This window comes from Salmo trutta, chromosome 10, assembly GCF_901001165.1.
Source record: "Salmo trutta chromosome 10, fSalTru1.1, whole genome shotgun sequence".
Classification (NCBI taxonomy): domain Eukaryota; kingdom Metazoa; phylum Chordata; class Actinopteri; order Salmoniformes; family Salmonidae; genus Salmo; species Salmo trutta.
Window position 1 is genome coordinate 45,495,281 of NC_042966.1, and position 21,521 is coordinate 45,516,801.

A 21,521-nucleotide genomic window follows, 5' to 3' on the forward strand; every position below is an offset into this window, starting at 1 on the left:
CAGCAGTGTTAGTCAAATCAAATCAAAATAATAGTCACGTGCCGAATACTACAGGTGACATGCTGAATACAACAGGTGAAATGCTGAATACTACAGGTGACATGCTGAATACAACAGGTGAAATGCTGAATACCACAGGTGAAATGCTGAATACCACAGGTGAAATGCTGAATACTACAGGTGAAATGCTGAATACTACAGGTGAAATGCTGAATACTACAGGTGAAATGCTGAATACTACAGGTGAAATGCTGAATACTACAGGTGAAATGCTGAATACCACAGGTGAAATGCTGAATACTACAGGTGAAAAACTGAATACTACAGGTGAAATGCTGAATACTACAAGTGAAATGCTGAATACTACAAGTGAAATGCTGAATACTACAAGTGAAATGCTTACTTACGAGCCCCTAACCAACTGTGCAGTTTCAAAAAAATATGGGCAAGAATACGAGATAAATGTAACAAGTAGTTAAAGAGCAGCAGTAAAATAACAATATATACAGGGGGTACCGGTACAGAGTCAATGTGGAGGCTATATACAGGGGGTACCGGTACAGAGTCAATGTGGAGGCTATATACAGGGGGTACCGGTACAGAGTCAATGTGGAGGCTATATACAGGGGGTACCGGTACAGAGTCAATGTGGAGGCTATATACAGGGGGTACCGGTACAGAGTCAATGTGGAGGCTATATACAGGGGGTACCGGTACAGAGTCAATGTGGAGACTATATACAGGGGGGTACCGGTACAGAGTCAATGTGGAGGCTATATACAGGGGGTACCGGTACAGAGTCAATGTGGAGGCTATATACAGGGGGTACCGGTACAGAGTCAATGTGGAGGCTATATACAGGGGGTACCGGTACAGAGTCAATGTGGAGGCTATATACAGGGGGTACCGGTACAGAGTCAATGTTGAGACTATATACAGGGGGTACCGGTACAGAGTCAATGTGGAGACTATATACAGGGGGTACCGGTACAGAGTCAATGTGGAGGCTATATACAGGTGGTACCGGTACAGAGTCAATGTGGAGGCTATATACAGGGGGTACCGGTACAGAGTCAATGTGGAGGCTATATACAGGGGGTACCGGTACAGAGTCAATGTGGAGGCTATATACAGGGGGTACCGGTACAGAGTCAATGTGGAGGCTATATACAGGGGGTACCGGTACAGAGTCAATGTGGAGGCTATATACAGGGGGTACCGGTACAGAGTCAATGTGGAGGCTATATACAGGGGGGACCGGTACAGAGTTAATGTGGAGGCTATATACAGGGGGTACCGGTACAGAGTCAATGTGGAGGGGCACCGGAGAGTTGAGGTAATATGGTATAGTAATGTATGTCTACATGTAGGTAGCTGACGGCCTTGTTTCCAGGGTTAGTGGTATGATATTATAACTCACTGAGGAGCTGATGGCCTTGTTTCCAGGGTTAGTGGTATGGTATAGTAACTCACTGAGGAGCTGACGGCCTTGTTTCCAGGGTTAGCGGTATGGTATAGTAACTCACTGAGGAGCTGACGGCCTTGTTTCCAGGGTTAGCGGTATGGTATAGTAACTCACTGAGGAGCTGACGGCCTTGTTTCCAGGGTTAGCGGTATGGTATAGTAACTCACTGAGGAGCTGATGGCCTTGTTTCCAGGGTTAGCGGTATGGTATAGTAACTCACTGAGGAGCTGATGGCCTTGTTTCCAGGGTTAGCGGTATGGTATAGTAACTCACTGAGGAGCTGATGGCCTTGTTTCCAGGGTTAGCGGTATGGTATAGTAACTCACTGTCTGAGGAGCTGACGGCCTTGTTTCCAGGACAGCTGGTTGTTCAAGGACCCAGGAGTCTCATTCACCTCATCTGTTGACAGAGACACACAGAGAAACATCAACACACCATCACACAGTCTTTAAACTGGGTAATTTAGGAGAGAGAAGAGGAGGAGGAGAAGAGAGAGAGACGGTCTTTAAACTGGGTAATTTAGGAGAGAGAAGAGAGAGAGACGGTCTTTAAACTGGGTAATTTAGGAGAGAGATGAGAGAAGAGAGAGAGAGACGGTCTTTAAACTGGGTAATTTAGGAGAGAGAAGAGAGAGAGACGGTCTTTAAACTGGGTAATTTAGGAGAGAGATGAGAGAAGAGAGAGAGAGACGGTCTTTAAACTGGGTAATTTAGGAGAGAGAAGAGAGAGAGACGGTCTTTAAACTGGGTAATTTAGGAGAGAGAAGAGAGAGAGACGGTCTTTAAACTGGGTAATTTAGGAGAGAGATGAGAGAAGAGAGAGAGAGACGGTCTTTAAACTGGGTAGTAGGGATGCACGATATATCGGTGAGCATATCGGAATCGGCTGATATTTGCTAAAAAATGCCAACAACGGCATGGGCCCGATATCAAGTTTAACGCCGATGTGCAAAGAAACGATGTCAAAGCTGACGTGCATACCTATGTGCATACCTATATAACGTAGGTAGATGACGTAATGACGCCACAAAAAAATACAGCGCTACACAGAACAAAGAAAAATACTAAGCGCACATTTCCAACAACTGAACAAGTTCAAGTCCAGCAGTCTTTTGACAGAGTAAGAACGTTTCAGTGAGACAACTCAAAGGCCAAATCCATCAATGTCAAGATAATGGAATTCATTAAAAAAACGTTCTCTCTCGCGGATGACGTTGGCTTTCGCCGACTGGTCGAGCCCCGTTACGCACAATTTTTCAGATGTTACTCCTGCCGGAGTTACACAGTATTGTTGAAACTCAAATCCATGAGCGTCACTGCTATTAGGTTCACGACTGACATTTTGGACCAGTGATGTCAGCCCCATGAGCATGATGAGTCTGACAGCACAGTGGGTCGACGAGGATTTCCTACTGAGGAAAGCCGTATTGCCGTATTGGTGTGAAGATGGCGCTGGAGGGGATGGCTGCCGTTTAATTGGCTCTTAACTTCGGGATCGGTGTCCCGTCCACGGGGCGGTTAAGCTAATGTAGGCTAATGCAATTAGCATGAGGTTATAAGTAACAAGAACATTTCCTAGGACATAGACATGTCTGATATTGTTAATCTAACTGCACTGTCCAATTTACAGTAGGTATTAAAATGAAAGAATACAATGCTATTGTTGGAGAGTGCACAATTTTGAACATGAAAAGTTATTAATAAACAAATTAGGTACATATGGGCAGTCTTGATACAACGTTTTGACCATAAATGCAATGGTTCATTGGATCAGTCTAAAACTTTTCACATACACTGATGACATCTAGTGGCCAAAATCTAAATTGCACCTGGGCTGATGGTGTTGGTACAAATTGTTTTTACAAAAGAACGGTTGGTTTGTTCTTTGTATTATCTTCTACCAGATCTATTGTGTTATATTCTAATACATTCCTTTCACATTTCCACAAACTTCAAAGTGTTTCCTTTCAAATGGTACCAATAATATGCATATCCTTGCTTCAGGTCCTGAGCTACAGGCAGTTAGATCTGGGTATGTCATTTTAGGCCAAAACTGAAAAAAGGGGGCGGATCCTTAAGAGGTTTTAACCAACTCTGCTATTTTGTTAGTTTTTTCGCATTGTTTGTAACTTGTTTTGTACATAATGTTGCTGCTACCGTCTCTTATGACCGAAAACAACTTCTGGACAACAGAACAACGATTACTCACCTCGAATTGGACTAATAATTTGTCTTTAATGAGTCGGACAGGAAGGATATACTACAAAACACCCGTACTGGCCCTCATCCCCGTCATTCGCTGGAGAAAGAAACAGATTTCACGGAAAGAGATCGGGATGCCTTGTGAGGATCTGCCTCTGCATTTGCCATCCGAACTGTTAACTAACGTTCATTCGCTGGAAAATAAATGGGATGAACTGAAAGCACGTATATCCTACTAACGGGACATTAAAAACTGTAATATCTTATGTTTCATTGAGTCGGGGCTGAACGACGTCATTAACAACATACAGCTGGCGGGTTATACACTCCATCGGCAAGACAGAACAGCAGCATCTGGTAAGACACGGGGCGGGGGCCTATGCATATTTGTAAACAACAGCTGGTGCATGAAATCTAAGGAAGGTTTTGCTCACCTGAGTATCTCATGATAAGCTGTAGACCACACAATCTACCTAGAGAGTTTTTAGCTGTATTTTTCGTAGCTGTCTACATATCACCACAGACCGATGCTGGCACTAACACCTCACTCAATGAGCTGTATACCGCCATAAGCAAACAGGAAAACGCCCATCCAAGGGCGGCGCTCCAAGTGAAGGGAAACTTAAATCAGTTTGACCTAATTTCAAAATCAGCATGTTAAATGTGAACCCAGAAGTAAAAAAAAAAACTCTGGACCAAATTTACTCCACACACAGAGACGTGTACAAGGCTCTCCCTCGCCCTCCATTTGGCAAATTTGACCACAATTCTAACGTCCTGATTCCTGCTTACAAGCAAAAACTAAAGCAGGAATCACCAGTGGCTAGATCAATAAAGAAGTGGTCAGATGAAGCAGATGCTAAACTACAGGACTGTTTTGCTGCACAGACTGGAATATGTTCCGGCATTCTTCCGATGGCATTGAGGAATATACCACCTCAGTCACTGGCTTCATCAATAAGTGCATCGATGACGTCGTCCCCACAGTGACTGTACGTACATACCCCAACCAGAAGCCATGGATTACAGGCAACATCCGCACTGAGCTAAAGGGTAGAGCTGCCGCTTTTAAGGAGCGGGACTCTAACCAGGAAGCTTATAAGAAATCCCGCTATGCCCTCCGACGAACCATCAAACAGTCAAAGCGTCAATACAGGACTAAGATCAAATCTTACTACACCGGCTCTGACGCTCCTTGGATGTGGCAGGGCTTGCAAACCATTACAGACTACAAAGGGAAGCACAGCTGAGAGCTGCCCAGTGACACAAGCCTACCAGACGAGCTAAACTACTTCTAAATAACTCTCCCTGTCGGAATCTGTAATACCAACATGTTTCAAGCAGACCACAATAGACCCTGTGCCCAAGAACACAAAGGTAACCTGCCTAAATGACTACCAACCCGTAGCACTCACATCTGAAGCCCTGAAATGCTTTGAAAGGCTGGTCATGGCTCACATCAACACCATTATCCCAGAAACCCTGGACCCACTACAATTCACATACCGCCCCAACAGATCCACAGATGATGCAACCTCTATTGCACTCCACACTGCCCTTTCACACCTGGACAAAAATAACACCTATGTGAGAATGCTATTCATTGACTACAGCTCAGCGTTCAACACCATAGTGCCCTCAAAGCACATCACTAAGCTAAGGATCCTGGGACGAAACACATCCCTCTGCAACTGGAACCTAGACCTTCTGACAGGCTGCCCCCAGGTCATAACGGTAGGTAACAACACATCCGCCACACTGATCCTCAACAGGGGGCCCCTCAGGGGTGCGTGCTCAGTCCCCTCCTGTACTCCCTGTTCACTCATGACTGCACAGTCAGGCACATCTCCAACACCATCATTAAGTTGGCCTATGACACAACACTGGTAGGCCTGATCACTGACAACAACGAGACAGCTATAGGGAGGTCAGAAACCTGACCGTATGGTGTCAGGACAACAACCTCTCCCTCAATGTGATCAAGACAAAGGAGATGTCTTGAGCAGGTTGAGAGCTCCAAGTTCCTTGGTGTCCACAACACCAACAAACTAACATGGTCCAAGCACACCAAGACAGTTGTGAAGAGGGCACGACAAAACCTATTCCCCATCAGGAGACTGAAAAGATTTGGCATGGGTCCTCAGATCCTCAAAAGGTTTTACAGCTGCACAATCGTGAGCATCCTGACGGGTTGCATCACTGCCTGGTATGGCAACTGCTCAGCCTCTGACCGCAAGGCACTACAGAGGGTAGTGCGTACGGCCCAGTACATCACCGGGGCCAAGGTTCTTGCCATCCAGGAACTCTATACCAGGCGGTGTCAGAGGAAGGCCCTAAAAATTGTCAGACTCCAGCCACCCTAGTCATAGACTGTTCTCTCTGCCTTTGCAGGGCAAGCGGTACCGAAGCACCAAGTCTAGGTCCAAGAGGCTTCTAAACAGCTTCTACCCCCAAGCCATGAGACTCCTGAGCATCTAATCAAATGGCTACCTAGACTATGTGCAATGCGGGTGGTGCTTGGAATCATTGTTCTTACATTTACATTTTTTTTTTACATTTTAGTCATTTAGCAGACGCTCTTATCCAGAGCGACTTACAGTAGTGAATGCATACATTTCATATTTATTATTATATATATTTTTTTGTTGGTACTGGCCCCCCGTGGGAATCGAACCCACAACCCTGGCGTTGCAAACACCATGCTCTACCAATTGAGCCATGCTTACCTGCAAGGAAACACGTGCCGTCATCATTGCTTTGCACAAAAACGGCTTCACAGGCAAGGATATTGCTGCCAGTAAGATTGCACCTAAATCAACCATTTATTGGATCATCAAGACCTTCAAGGAGAGCAGTTCAATTGTTGTGAAGAAGGCTTCAGGACGCCCAAGAAAGTCCAGCAAGCGCCAGGACCGTCTCCTAAAGTTGATTCAGTTACGGGATCAGGGCACCACCAGTACAGAGCTTGCTCAGGAATGGCAGCAGGCAGGTGTGAGTGCATCTGCACGCACAGTGAGGCGAATACTTTTGGAGGATGGCCTGGTGTCAAGAAGGGCAGCAAAGAAGTAATTTCTCTCCAGGAAAAACATAAGGGACAGACTGATTGTAAGATTCTTGGAATCTGTGTGGGTAGATGGACAGGTAGGACGACTGTGAGAGTGAACAGGTGGTCAGGGGTCAGGTGACAGGAATTCCTTTAACCATAAAGTGGTATATTTACTGAGTGCTGCATAACAAAGGAAACAGAATAACATGTATCCAATCTAATTCATAATCACAAAGATGAAATCATAACAATCATTCATTATTAACATAATTTAGGGAATTCAACAATCCAGTTCATAAATAAGTCAAAAACAATCATCGGTAGATGACCCTTTGGATTGGCAAGGTGAACTCGGCTCGCAAGGTCGATGCCAACTAGGCTCCGGAAAGGGCAGCACTGAGTTCCAGCCTAGGCATTGACAACTGCTTCTTGGGTGCGACCCTGGACCTGGCCATGACGAAGGTACAGGGATTGGACTGCTGAGGACTGGGGTAAAGTCATTTTCTCTGATGAATCCCCTTTGCGATTGTTTGGGGCATCCGGAAAAAAGCTCAGTCCTGTGTCATGCCAACAGTAAAGCATCCTGAGCATCCTGAGACCATTCATGTGTGGGGTTGCTTCTCAGCCAAGGGAGTGGGCTCACTCACAATTTTGCCTAAGAACACAGCCATAAATAAAGAATGGTACCAACACATCCTCCGAGAACAACTTCTCCCAACCATCCAGGAACAGTTTGGTGACGAAGAATGCCTTTTCCAGCATGATGGAGCACCTTGCCATAAGGTAAAAGTGATAACTAAGTGGCTTGGGGAACAAAACATCGATATTTTGGGTCCATGGCCAGGAAACTCCCGAGAACGTAATCCCATTGAGAAGTTGTGGTCAATCCTCAAGAGGCGGGTGGACAAACAAAAACCCACAAATTCTGACAAACTCCAAGCATTGATTATGCAATAATGGGCTGCCATCAGTCAGGATGTGGCCCAGAAGTTAATTGACAGCATGGCAGGACGAATTGCAGAGGTCTTGAAAAAGAAGGGTAAACACTGCAAATACTGACTCTTTGCACCAACTTCATGTAATTGTCAATAAAAGCCTTTGACACTTATGAAATGCTTGTAATTATACTTCAGTATTCCATAGTAACATCTGACAAAAATATCTAAAGACACTGAAGCAGCAAACTTTGTGGAAATTAATATTTGTGTCATTCTCAAAACTTTTGGCCACGACTGTACATATTACCTCAATACCGGTGCCCCCGCACATTGACTCTGTACCGGTACCCCCTGTATATAGCCTCCACATTGACTCTGTACCGGTACCCCCTGTATATAGCCTCCACATTGACTCTGTACCGGTACCCCCTGTATATAGCCTCCACATTGACTCTGTACCGGTACACCATGTATATAGCTTCCACATTGACTCTGTACCGGTACACCCTGTATATAGCCTCCACATTGACTCTGTACCGGTAACCCCTGTATATAGCCTCCACATTGACTCTGTACCGGTACCCCCTGTATATAGCCTCCACATTGACTCTGTACCGGTACCCCCTGTATATAACCTCCACATTGACTCTGTACTGGTACCCCCTGTATATAACCTCCACATTGACTCTGTACCGGTACCCCCTGTATATAGCCTCCACATTGACTCTGTATCGGTACCCCCTGTATACAGCCTCCACATTGACTCTGTACCGGTACCCCCTGTATATAGCCTCCACATTGACTCTGTACCGGTACCCCCTGTATATAGCCTCCACATTGACTCTGTACCGTAATACCCTGTATATAGCCTCCACATTGACTCTGTACCGTAATAGCCTGTATATAGCCTCCACATTGACTCTGTACCGGTACCCCCTGTATATAGCCTCCACATTGACTCTGTACCGTAATACCCTGTATATAGCCTCCACATTGACTCTGTACCGTAATACCCTGTATATAGCCCCCACATTGACTCTGTACCGGTACCCCCTGTATATAGCCTCCACATTGACTCTGTACCGGTACCCCCTGTATATAACCTCCACATTGACTCTGTACTGGTACCCCCTGTATATAACCTCCACATTGACTCTGTACCGGTACCCCCTGTATATAGCCTCCACATTGACTCTGTATCGGTACCCCCTGTATACAGCCTCCACATTGACTCTGTACCGGTACCCCCTGTATATAGCCTCCACATTGACTCTGTACCGGTACCCCCTGTATATAGCCTCCACATTGACTCTGTACCGTAATACCCTGTATATAGCCTCCACATTGACTCTGTACCGTAATAGCCTGTATATAGCCTCCACATTGACTCTGTACCGGTACCCCCTGTATATAGCCTCCACATTGACTCTGTACCGTAATACCCTGTATATAGCCTCCACATTGACTCTGTACCGTAATACCCTGTATATAGCCCCCACATTGACTCTGTACCGTAATACCCTGTATATAGCCTCCACAGTGACGCCTCTTGCACAGAGATGCAGTACCTTAGACTGCTGCGTTCACGTGTGTGTATGTTAACTATACTAGAATTCTTAAAAGGCCGCAACATTTTTTTATGAATCAATATCGTTTTTTTTTGGCAAGGAAAATATTGGATATCGCTATCGGCCAAAAATGTCATATCGGTGCATCCCTACTTGCTAATTTAGGAGATAGGGGAGAGGAGAAGAGAGACGGTCTTTAAACTGGGTAATTTAGGAGAGAGGAGGAGAGAGAGACATGCCTAATTTATGCACATGAACACACACACCCCGACACACACACACACCCCGACACCTCTCCGGTTCATCAACACTTCCAGAGAGCTGATGCTTTGAACAGATATAACAGGCTGTATCTTATGAATAAAGATGAGGAATAATGAGGACGACACATCCCTAAAGACAGGAGGGAATTGGAACATGGGGACCAATAGGACACATCCCTAAAGACAGGAGGGAATTGGAACATGGAGGCCAATAGGACACATCCCTAAAGACAGGAGGGAATTGGAACATGGAGGCCAATAGGAGGACACATCCCTAAAGACAGGAGGGAATTGGAACATGGAGACCAATAGGAGGACACATCCCTAAAGACAGGAGGGAATTGGAACATGGAGACCAATAGGAGGACACATCCCTAAAGACAGGAGGGAATTGGAACATGGAGACCAATAGGAGGACACATCCCTAAAGACAGGAGGGAATTGGAACATGGAGACCAATAGGACACATCCCTAAAGACAGGAGGGAATTGGAACATGGAGGCCAATAGGAGGACACATCCCTAAAGACAGGAGGGAATTGGAACATGGGGACCAATAGGACACATCCCTAAAGACAGGAGGGAATTGGAACATGGAGGCCAATAGGAGGACACATCCCTAAAGACAGGAGGGAATTGGAACATGGAGACCAATAGGAGGACACATCCCTAAAGACAGGAGGGAATTGGAACATGGAGGCCAATAGGAGGACACATCCCTAAAGACAGGAGGGAATTGGAACATGGAGGCCAATAGGACACATCCCTAAAGACAGGAGGGAATTGGAACATGGAGACCAATAGGACACATCCCTAAAGACAGGAGGGAATTGGAACATGGAGGCCAATAGGAGGACACATCCCTAAAGACAGGAGGGAATTGGAACATGGAGACCAATAGGAGGACACATCCCTAAAGACAGGAGGGAATTGGAACATGGAGACCAATAGGAGGACACATCCCTAAAGACAGGAGGGAATTGGAACATGGAGACCAATAGGAGGACACATCCCTAAAGACAGGAGGGAATTGGAACATGGAGACCAATAGGACACATCCCTAAAGACAGGAGGGAATTGGAACATGGAGGCCAATAGGAGGACACATCCCTAAAGACAGGAGGGAATTGGAACATGGAGGCCAATAGGAGGACACATCCCTAAAGACAGGAGGGAATTGGAACATGGAGGCCAATAGGAGGACACATCCCTAAAGACAGGAGGGAATTGGAACATGGAGGCCAATAGGAGGACACATCCCTAAAGACAGGAGGGAATTGGAACATGGAGACCAATAGGACACATCCCTAAAGACAGGAGGGAATTGGAACATGGAGGCCAATAGGACACATCCCTAAAGACAGGAGGGAATTGGAACATGGAGGCCAATAGGAGGACACATCCCTAAAGACAGGAGGGAATTGGAACATGGAGGCCAATAGGACACATCCCTAAAGACAGGAGGGAATTGGAACATGGAGGCCAATAGGAGGACACATCCCTAAAGACAGGAGGGAATTGGAACATGGAGGCCAATAGGAGGACACATCCCTAAAGACAGGAGGGAATTGGAACATGGAGGCCAATAGGAGGACACATCCCTAAAGACAGGAGGGAATTGGAACATGGAGGCCAATAGGACACATCCCTAAAGACAAGAGGGAATTGGAACATGGAGGCCAATAGGACACATCCCTAAAGACAGGAGGGAATTGGAACATGGAGGCCAATAGGACACATCCCTAAAGACAGGAGGGAATTGGAACATGGAGGCCAATAGGACACATCCCTAAAGACAGGAGGGAATTGGAACATGGAGGCCAATAGGACACATCCCTAAAGACAGGAGGGAATTGGAACATGGAGGCCATCACAGAGAGAGTGTTGTTGTTACATGGTAGTTCTCAGGAACAGACATGGTGAAACTATTGGATAAGACTATTGTGTAAAAAGCCTACAGACCCAGACAGGATTCAGGTGAAGGGGTTTAGTACCGCCATTGGTAAAGAGGGGAATGTGTAAGTTGTCCTACCGTAGTCATAGCTGGGAGGCTTCACGTCTCCTTGGTTCAACTCTGTTCCATATTTTAACTTGTGGTACTTGGCCCTGGAAGAGAAGGCAGAAACAACTGATGATTAAGGATTGACAGAGAAACAGAAAACAGTCCTCACTTTAATCAGTAAAATAACTTGGGATCAGACTTCCTGTTAACTAGCCAGCGCATTCCTGTTGTTAACTAGCCAGCGCATTCCTGTTGTTAACTAGCCAGCGCATTCCTGTTGTTAACTAGCCAGCGCATTCCTGTTGTTAACTAGCCAGCGCATTCCTGTTAACTAGCCAGCGCATTCCTGTTAACTAGCCAGCGCATTCCTGTTGTTAACTAGCCAGCGCATTCCTGTTGTTAACTAGCCAGCGCATTCCTGTTGTTAACTAGTCAGCGCATTCCTGTTGTTAACTAGCCAGCGCATTCCTGTTAACTAGCCAGCGCATTCCTGTTAACTAGCCAGCGCATTCCTGTTAACTAGCCTGCGCATTCCTGTTGTTAACTAACCAGCGCATTCCTGTTGTTAACTAACCAGCGCATTCCTGTTGTTAACTAACCAGCGCATTCCTGTTGTTAACTAACCAGCGCATTCCTGTTGTTAACTAGCCAGCGCATTCCTGTTAACTAGCCAGCGCATTCCTGACTAATGAGATGACAAGCCAGTACAGGTGTAACATACTGACTAATGAGATGACAAGCCAGTACAGGTGTAACATACTGACTAATGAGGTGACAAGCCAGTACAGGTGTAACACATACTGACTAATGAGATGACAAGCCAGTACAGGTGTAACATACTGACTAATGAGATGACAAGCCAGTACAGGTGTAACATACTGACTAATGAGATGACAAGCCAGTACAGGTGTAACACACTGACTAATGAGATGACAAGCCAGTACAGGTGTAACACACTGACTAATGAGATGACAAGCCAGTACAGGTGTAACATACTGACTAATGAGGTGACAAGCCAGTACAGGTGTAACATACTGACTAATGAGATGACAAGCCAGTACAGGTGTAACACATACTGACTAATGAGGTGACAAGCCAGTACAGGTGTAACATACTGACTAATGAGGTGACAAGCCAGTACAGGTGTAACACATACTGACTAATGAGGTGACAAGCCAGTACAGGTGTAACACATACTGACTAATGAGATGACAAGCCAGTACAGGTGTAACACATACTGACTAATGAGATGACAAGCCAGTACAGGTGTAACACATACTGACTAATGAGATGACAAGCCAGTACAGGTGTAACATACTGACTAATGAGATGACAAGCCAGTACAGGTGTAACACATACTGACTAATGAGGTGACAAGCCAGTACAGGTGTAACACATACTGACTAATGAGGTGACAAGCCAGTACAGGTGTAACACATACTGACTAATGAGGTGACAAGCCAGTACAGGTGTAACACATACTGACTAATGAGGTGACAAGCCAGTACAGGTGTAACACATACTGACTAATGAGGTGACAAGCCAGTACAGGTGTAACACATACTGACTAATGAGGTGACAAGCCAGTACAGGTGTAACACATACTGACTAATGAGGTGACAAGCCAGTACAGGTGTAACACATACTGACTAATGAGGTGACAAGCCAGTACAGGTGTAACACATACTGACTAATGAGGTGACAAGCCAGTACAGGTGTAACACATACTGACTAATGAGGTGACAAGCCAGTACAGGTGTAACACATACTGACTAATGAGGTGACAAGCCAGTACAGGTGTAACACATACTGACTAATGAGATGACAAGCCAGTACAGGTGTAACACATACTGACTAATGAGATGACAAGCCAGTACAGGTGTAACATACTGACTAATGAGGTGACAAGCCAGTACAGGTGTAACATACTGACTAATGAGGTGACAAGCCAGTACAGGTGTAACATACTGACTAATGAGATGACAAGCCAGTACAGGTGTAACATACTGACTAATGAGGTGACAAGCCAGTACAGGTGTAACATACTGACTAACGAGGTTAATACAGGACACCTGTATTTATTCATCATCATTAAGGATCTGCTGCAGGCTGCCTGTTTTATTCATCATCATTAACCTGTTGCGGCTAGGGGGCAGTATTTGCACGGCCGGATAAAAAACGTACCCGATTTAAACTGGTTACTACTCTTGCCCAGAAACGAGAATATGCATATAATTAGTAGATTTTGATAGAAAACACTCTAAAGTTTCTAAAACTGTTTGAATGGTGTCTGTGAGTATAACAGAACTCATATGGCAGGCCAAAACCTGAGAAGAGTCCATACAGGAAGTGCCCTGTCTAACAATTTGTTGTCCTTCTGTTGCATCTCTATCAAAAATACAGCATCTGTGCTGTAACGTGACATTTTCTAAGGCTTCCATTGGCTCTCTAAAGCCACCAGAAAGTGGAATGGGGTGTCTGCTGTCTCTGGGCAAAGAACAGCAGGAAAGTTTGTAAGTGGTCAGCTTGGGGACAGTGGGACTGAGATGCGCATTCGAGACTTCTCCATTTTTTTTCTTTCAGCCTTTGAATGAATACAACGTTGCCCGGTTGGAATATTATCGCTATTTTACGAGAAAAATAGCATAAAAATTGATTTTAAACAGCGTTTGACATGCTTCTAAGTACGGTAATGGAATATTTTGAATTTTTTTGTCACGAAATGCGCTCGCGCGTCACCCTTCGGATAGTGACCTGAACGCACGAACAAAACGGAGTTATTTGAATATAGCTATGGATTATTTGGAACCAAAACAACATTTGTTGTTGAAGTAGAAGTCCTGGGAGTGCATTCTGACGAAGAACAGCAAAGGTAATGCAATTTTTCTAATAGTAATTCTGAGTTTAGTGAGCCCCAAACTTGGTGGGTGTCAAAATAGCTAGCTGTGATGGCCGAGCTATGTACTCAGAATATTGCAAAATGTGCTTTCGCCGAAAAGCTATTTTAAAATCTGACACCGCGATTGCATAAAGGAGTTCTGTATGTATAATTCTTAAAATAATTATGTATTTTGTCAACGTTTATCGTAAGTAATTTAGTAAATTCACCGGAAGTTTTTTCATATAATTATGAACTTAATTGAACAAAACATGCATGTATTGTATAACAATGTCCTAGGAGTGTCTTCTGATGAAGATCATCAAAGGTTAGTGCTGCATTTAGCTGTGGTTTTGGTTTTTGTGACATATATGCTAGCTTGAAAAATGGCTGTGTGATTATTTTTGGGAGGGTACTCTCCTGACATAATCTAATGTTTCGCTTTCGCTGTAAAGCCTTTTTGAAATCGGACGATGTGGTTAGATTAACGAGAGTCTTGTCTTTAAAATGGTGTAAAATAGTCATATGTTTGAGAAATAATATGCATATTCTAGCTTCTGAGTTGGTGTAGGAGGCAGTTAAAAATGGGCACATATTTTTTCCAAAATTCTCAATACTGCCCCCTAGCCCGTAGAGGTTATGGATCTGCTGCAGGCTGCCTGTATTTATTCATCATCATTAAGGATCTGCTGCAGGCTGCCTGTATTTATTCATCATTAATGATCTGCTGCAGGCTGCCTGTATTTATTCATCATCATTAAGGATCTGCTGCAGGCCGCCTGTATTTATTCATCATCATCATTAAGCATCTGCTGCAGGCTGCCTGTATTTATTCATCATCATTAAGGATCTGCTGCAGGCTGCCTGTATTTATTCATCATCATTAAGGATCTGCTGCAGGCTGCCTGTATTTATTCATCATCATCATTAAGGATCTGCTGCAGGCTGCCTGTATTTATTCACCATCATTAATGATCTGCTGCAGGCTGCCTGTATTTATTCATCATCATTAAGCATCTGCTGCAGGCTGCCTGTATTTATTCATCATCATCATTAAGGATCTGCTGCAGGCTGCCTGTATTTATTCATCATCATCATTAAGGATCTGCTGCAGGCTGCCTGTATTTATTCATCATCATCATTAAGGATCTGCTGCAGGCTGCCTGTATTTATTCATCATCATCATTAAGGATCTGCTGCAGGCTGCCTGTATTTATTCATCATCATTAAGGATCTGCTGCAGGCTGCCTGTATTTATTCAGCTTCTACTCTCAAGCTAGAAGACAGTTAAATAGTTAACCAATAGCTACCTGGAATATCTGTATTGACCCTTTTTGCACCAATCTCTTGCCTCAGTACTGGGACCCCGTGTATACACACTCAGTACTGGCACCCCGTGTATAGAGACTCAGTACTGGGACCCCGTGTATAGAGACTCAGTACTGGGACCCCGTGTATAGAGACTCAGTACTGGGACCCCGTGTATACAGCCTCAGTACTGGGACCCCGTGTATACAGCCTCAGTACTGGGACCCCGTGTATACAGCCTCAGTACTGGGACCCCGTGTATACAGCCTCAGTACTGGGACCCCGTGTATACAGCCTCAGTACTGGGACCCCGTGTATACAGACTCAGTACTGGGACCCCGTGTATAGAGACTCAGTACTGGGACCCCGTGTATAGAGACTCAGTACTGGGACCCCATGTATAGAGACTCAGTACTGGACCCCGTGTATACAGCCTCAGTACTGGGACCCCGTGTATACAGCCTCAGTACTGGGACACCGTGTATACAGCCTCAGTACTGGGACACCGTGTATACAGACTCAGTACTGGGACCCCGTGTATAGAGACTCAGTACTGGGACCCCGTGTATATAGCCTCAGTACTGGGACCCCGTGTATATAGCCTCAGTACTGGGACCCCGCCTCTGTAATTATCAGTGTGGTGAATGAAATGTGAAAGGTCACAGGGTCATGTGACGATGCCGTGTGATGATGATGATGATTAAAGGCAGCGTAATGTGGTGAGAGATGCAGGGTACATACCTCTCCTGTTTGAGGGCGTATTCCAGCATCTTGATCCTCCTGACCAGATCCTTCTTCAGGTTCTCCTGTCCTTTCCTGTCTCCCTGCAGGAAGGCTATCTGGGCCTGAGGAGACACCACAAATATACACACACTATTAACCCGAGGCGTGGGTAGTATACCATATATACACTATTAACACGAGGCGTGGGTAGTATACCATATATACACTATTAACACGAGGCGTGGGTAGTCTACCATATATACACTCACACTATTAACACGAGGCGTGGGTAGTATACCATATATACACTCACACTATTAACCCGAGGCGTGGGTAGTATACCATATATACACTATTAACACTAGGCGTGGGTAGTATACCATATATACACTATTAACACTAGGCGTGGGTAGTATACCATATATACACTATTAACACTAGGCGTGGGTAGTATACCATATATACACACACACACTATTAACACTAAGCGTGGTTAGTATACCATATATACACTATTAACACTAGGCGTGGGTAGTATACCACATATACACACCATTAACACTAGGCGTGGGTAGTATACCGTATATACACCATTAAACACGAGGCGTGGGTAGTATACAATATATACACTATTAACACGAGGCGTGGGTAGTATACCATATATACACTTAACACTAGGCGTGGGTAGTATACCATATATACACCATTAACACTAGGCGTGGGTAGTATACCGTATATACACCATTAAACACAAGGCGTGGGTAGTATACAATATATACACCATTAACACTAGGCGTGGATAGTATACCATATATACACCATTAACACGAGGCGTGGGTAGTATACCGTATATACACTATTAACACTACGCGTGGGTAGTATACCATATATACACCATTAATACTACGCGTGGGTAGTATACCATATATACACCATTAATACTAGGCGTGGGTAGTATACAATATATACACTATTAACCCGAGGCGTGGGTAGTATACCATATATACACCATTAACACTAGGCGTGGGTAGTATACCATATACACACTATTAACACTAGGCTTGGGTAGTATACCATATATACACTATTAACACTAGGCGTGGGTAGTATACCGTATATACACCATTAACACGAGGCGTGGGTAGTGTACCGTATATACACTATTAACACGAGGCGTGGGTAGTATACCATATATATACACCATTAACACTAGGTGTGGGTAGTGTACCGTATATACACTATTAACACTAGGCGTGGGTAGTATACAATATATACACCATTAGCACTAGGCGTGGGTAGTATACCATATATACACATACTATTAACACTAGGCGTGGGTAGTATACCATATATACACCATTAACACGAGGCGTGGGTAGTATACCGTATATACACCATTAACACGAGGCGTGGGTAGTATACCGTATATACACCATTAACACTAGGCGTGGGTAGTATACCATATATACACTATTAACACGAGGCGTGGGTAGTATACCATATATACACCATTAACACGAGGCGTGGGTAGTATACCATATATACACACACACACTATTAACACGAGGCGTGGGTAGTATACCATATATACACCATTAACACGAGGCGTGGGTAGTATACCATATATACACACACACACTATTAACACGAGGCGTGGGTAGTATACCAAATATACACTATTAACACTAGGCGTGGGTAGTATACCATATACACACCATTAACACTAGGCGTGGGTAGTATACCATATATACACTATTAACACTAGGCGTGGGTAGTATACCATATATACACCATTAACACTAGGCGTGGTTAGTATACCATATATACACCATTAACACTAGGCGTGGGTAGTATACCATATATACACCATTAACACTAGGCGTGGGTAGTATACCATATATACACCATTAACACTAGGCGTGGGTAGTATACCATATATACACTATTAACACGAGGCGTGGGTAGTATACACTATTAACACTAGGCGTGGGTAGTATACACTATTAACACGAGGCGTGGGTAGTATACCATATATACACTATTAACCCGAGGCGTGGGTAGTATACCATATATACACCATTAACACTAGGCGTGGGTAGTATACCATATATACACTAACACTAGGCGTGGGTAGTATACCATATATACACCATTAACACTAGGCGTGGGTAGTATACCATATATACACACACAAACTATTAACACCAGGCGTGGGTAGTATACCATATATACACTAACACTAGGCGTGGGTAGTATACCATATATACACCATTAACACTAGGCGTGGGTAGTATACCATATATACACACACACACTATTAACATCAGGCGTGGGTAGTATACCATATATACACCATTAATTACCACTAGGCGTGGGTAGTATACCGTATATACACCATTAATTACCACTAGGCGTGGGTAGTATACCATATATACACCATTAACACCAGGCGTGGGTAGTATACCATATATACACCATTAACACTAGGCGTGGGTAGTATACCATATATACACTATTAACACTAGGCGTAGGTAGTATACTGTATATACACCATTAACACGAGGCGTGGGTAGTATACCATATATACACCATTAACACTAGGCGTGGGTAGTATACCATATATACACTATTAACCCGAGGCGTGGGTAGTATACCATATATACACTATTAACACTAGGCGTGGGTAATATACCATATATACACTATTAACCCGAGGCGTGGGTAGTATACCATATATACACTATTAACCCGAGGCGTGGGTAGTATACCATATATACACTATTAACCCGAGGCGTGGGTAGTATACCATATATACACTATTAACCCGAGGCGTGGGTAGTATACCATATATACACCATTAACGAGGCGTGGGTAGTATACCATATATACACCATTAACACGAGGCGTGGGTAGTATACCGTATATACACCATTAACACTAGGCGTGGGTAGTATACCATATATACACTATTAACCCGAGGCGTGGGTTGTATCATCTTAGATCCTCTCCTTTGTCGTGATCACGTTGAGGAAGAGGTTGTTGTCCTGGCACCACACTGCCAGGTCTCTGACCTCCTCCCCATAGGCTGTCTCGTCGTTGTCGGTGATCAGGCCTACCACTGTTGTGTCATCGGCAAACTTAATGATGGTGTTGGAGTCGTGCTTGGCCGTGCAGTCATGGGTGAACCGGGAGTACAGGAGGGGACTGAGTACGCACCCCTGAGGGGCTCCAGTGTTGAGGATCAGCGTGGCGGATGTGTTGTTACCTACCCTCACCACCTGGGGGCAGCCCGTCAGGAAGTCCAGGATCCAGTTGCAGAGGGAGGTGTTTAGTCCCAGGATCCTTAGCTTTGAGGGCACTATGGTGTTGAACGCTGAGCTGTAGTCAATGAATAGCATTCTCACATAGGTGTTCCTTTTGTCCAGGTGGGAAAGGGCAGTGTTGAGTGCAATAGATATTGCATCATCTGTGGACCTGTTGGGGCAGTAAGCAAATTGAAGTGGGTCTAGGGTGACAGGTAAGGTGGGGGTGATATGATCCTTGACTAGTCTCAAAGCACTTCATGATGACAAGAAGTGAGTGCTACGGGGCAATAGTCATTTAGTTCAGTTCTTGGATACAGCAAAAATGGTGGCCATCTTGAAGCATGTGGGAACATCAGACTGGGATAAGGATTGATTGAATATGTCCGTAAACACACCAGCCAGCTGGTCTGCGCATGCTCTGAGGATGCCGTCTGGGCCGGCAGCCTTGTGAGGGTTAAAATGTTAAAATGTTTTACTCACGTTGGCCACAGAGAAGGAGAGCCCACAGTCCTTGGTAGGGGGCCGCGTCGGTGGCACTGTGTTGTCCTCAAAGCAGGAAAAGAAGTTGTTTAGTTTGTCTGGAAGCAAGACGGTGTCCACGACGTGGCTGGTTTTTCTTTTGTTGTCCGTGATTTTCTGTAGACCCTGCCACATATGTCTCGTGTCTGAACCGTTGAATTGCGACTCCACTTTGTCCCTGTACCGGCAATTCGCTTGTTAGATTGCCTTGAAGAGGGAATAACTACACTGTTTATATTCAGCAATATTCACAGTCATCTTTCCGTGGTTAAATGTGGTGGTTCGCGCTTTCAGTTTTGCGCAAATGCCGCCATCTATCCACGGTTTCTGGTTAGGATAGGTTTTAATAGTCACAGTGGGTACAACATCTCCTATACACTTCCTTATAAACTCACTCACCGAATCAGCGTATACGTTGAAATTATTCTCTGAGGCTACCCGGAACATGTCCCAGTCCGCGTGATCAAAACAATCTTGAAGGGTGGATTCCGATTGGTCAGACCAGCGCTGAATAGTCCCGAGCACGGGTACATCCTGTTTGACTTTCTGCCTATAGGAGGGGAGGAGTAAAATGGAGTCGTGGTCAGATTTACCGAAAGGAAGGTGGGGGAGGGCCTTGTATGTATCGCAGAAGTTATATGAGCAGTGATCCAGTGTTTTACCAGAGTGAGTGCTACAGTCAATATGCTGATAAAATGTAGGTAGCCTTGTTCTCAAAAGTTGCTTTGTTAAAATACCCAGGTGCAATAAATGCAACCTCATGGCATATGGTTTCCAGTTTGCATAAAGTCCAGTGAAGTTCCTTGAGGGCCGTCGTGGGGGGGAGGGGGGGGGATATACACGGCTGTGACAATAACCAACGAGAAATCTCTTGGGAGATCATTTGGTCGGTATTTGAAGGGTGGCTACTTTGTAGAGGTCGACCGATTAATCGGAATGGCCGATTAATTAGGGCTGATTTCAAGTTTTTGGACGCCGATTTGGCAGATTTTTTTTTTTTTTACCTTTATTTAACTAGGCAAGTCAGTTAAGAACACATTCTTATTTTCAATGACGGCCTAGGAACGGTGGGTTAACTGCCTTGTTCAGGGGCAGAACGACAGATTTTTACCTTGTCAGCTCGGGGATTCAATCTTGCAACCTTACGGTTAACTAGTCCAACGCTCTAACCACCTGCTTTACATTGCACTCCACGAGGAGCCTGCCTGTTACACGAATGCAGTAATAAGCCAAGGTAAGTTGCTAGCTAGCATTAAACTTATCTTATAAAAAACAATCAATCATAATCACTAGTTAACTACACATG

The 21,521-nt window shown here is 44.7% G+C and overlaps 1 protein-coding gene across 2 annotated transcripts in view; it reads right to left on the bottom strand.

Annotated features, from left to right (window-relative positions):
- LOC115201768 (striatin) overlaps positions 1 to 21,521 on the bottom strand; it is a 56,928-nt gene that overhangs the window by 23,884 nt on the left and 11,523 nt on the right. For both annotated transcript variants that reach the window (XM_029765657.1, XM_029765656.1), the window contains exons 2-4: positions 16,410 to 16,513; positions 11,513 to 11,586; positions 1,792 to 1,864 (exon numbers count right to left, since the gene is read on the bottom strand). In XM_029765657.1, coding sequence (XP_029621517.1) covers positions 1,792 to 1,864; positions 11,513 to 11,586; positions 16,410 to 16,513 — 251 coding nt within the window. The remainder of the gene's footprint in view (positions 1 to 1,791; positions 1,865 to 11,512; positions 11,587 to 16,409; positions 16,514 to 21,521) is intronic.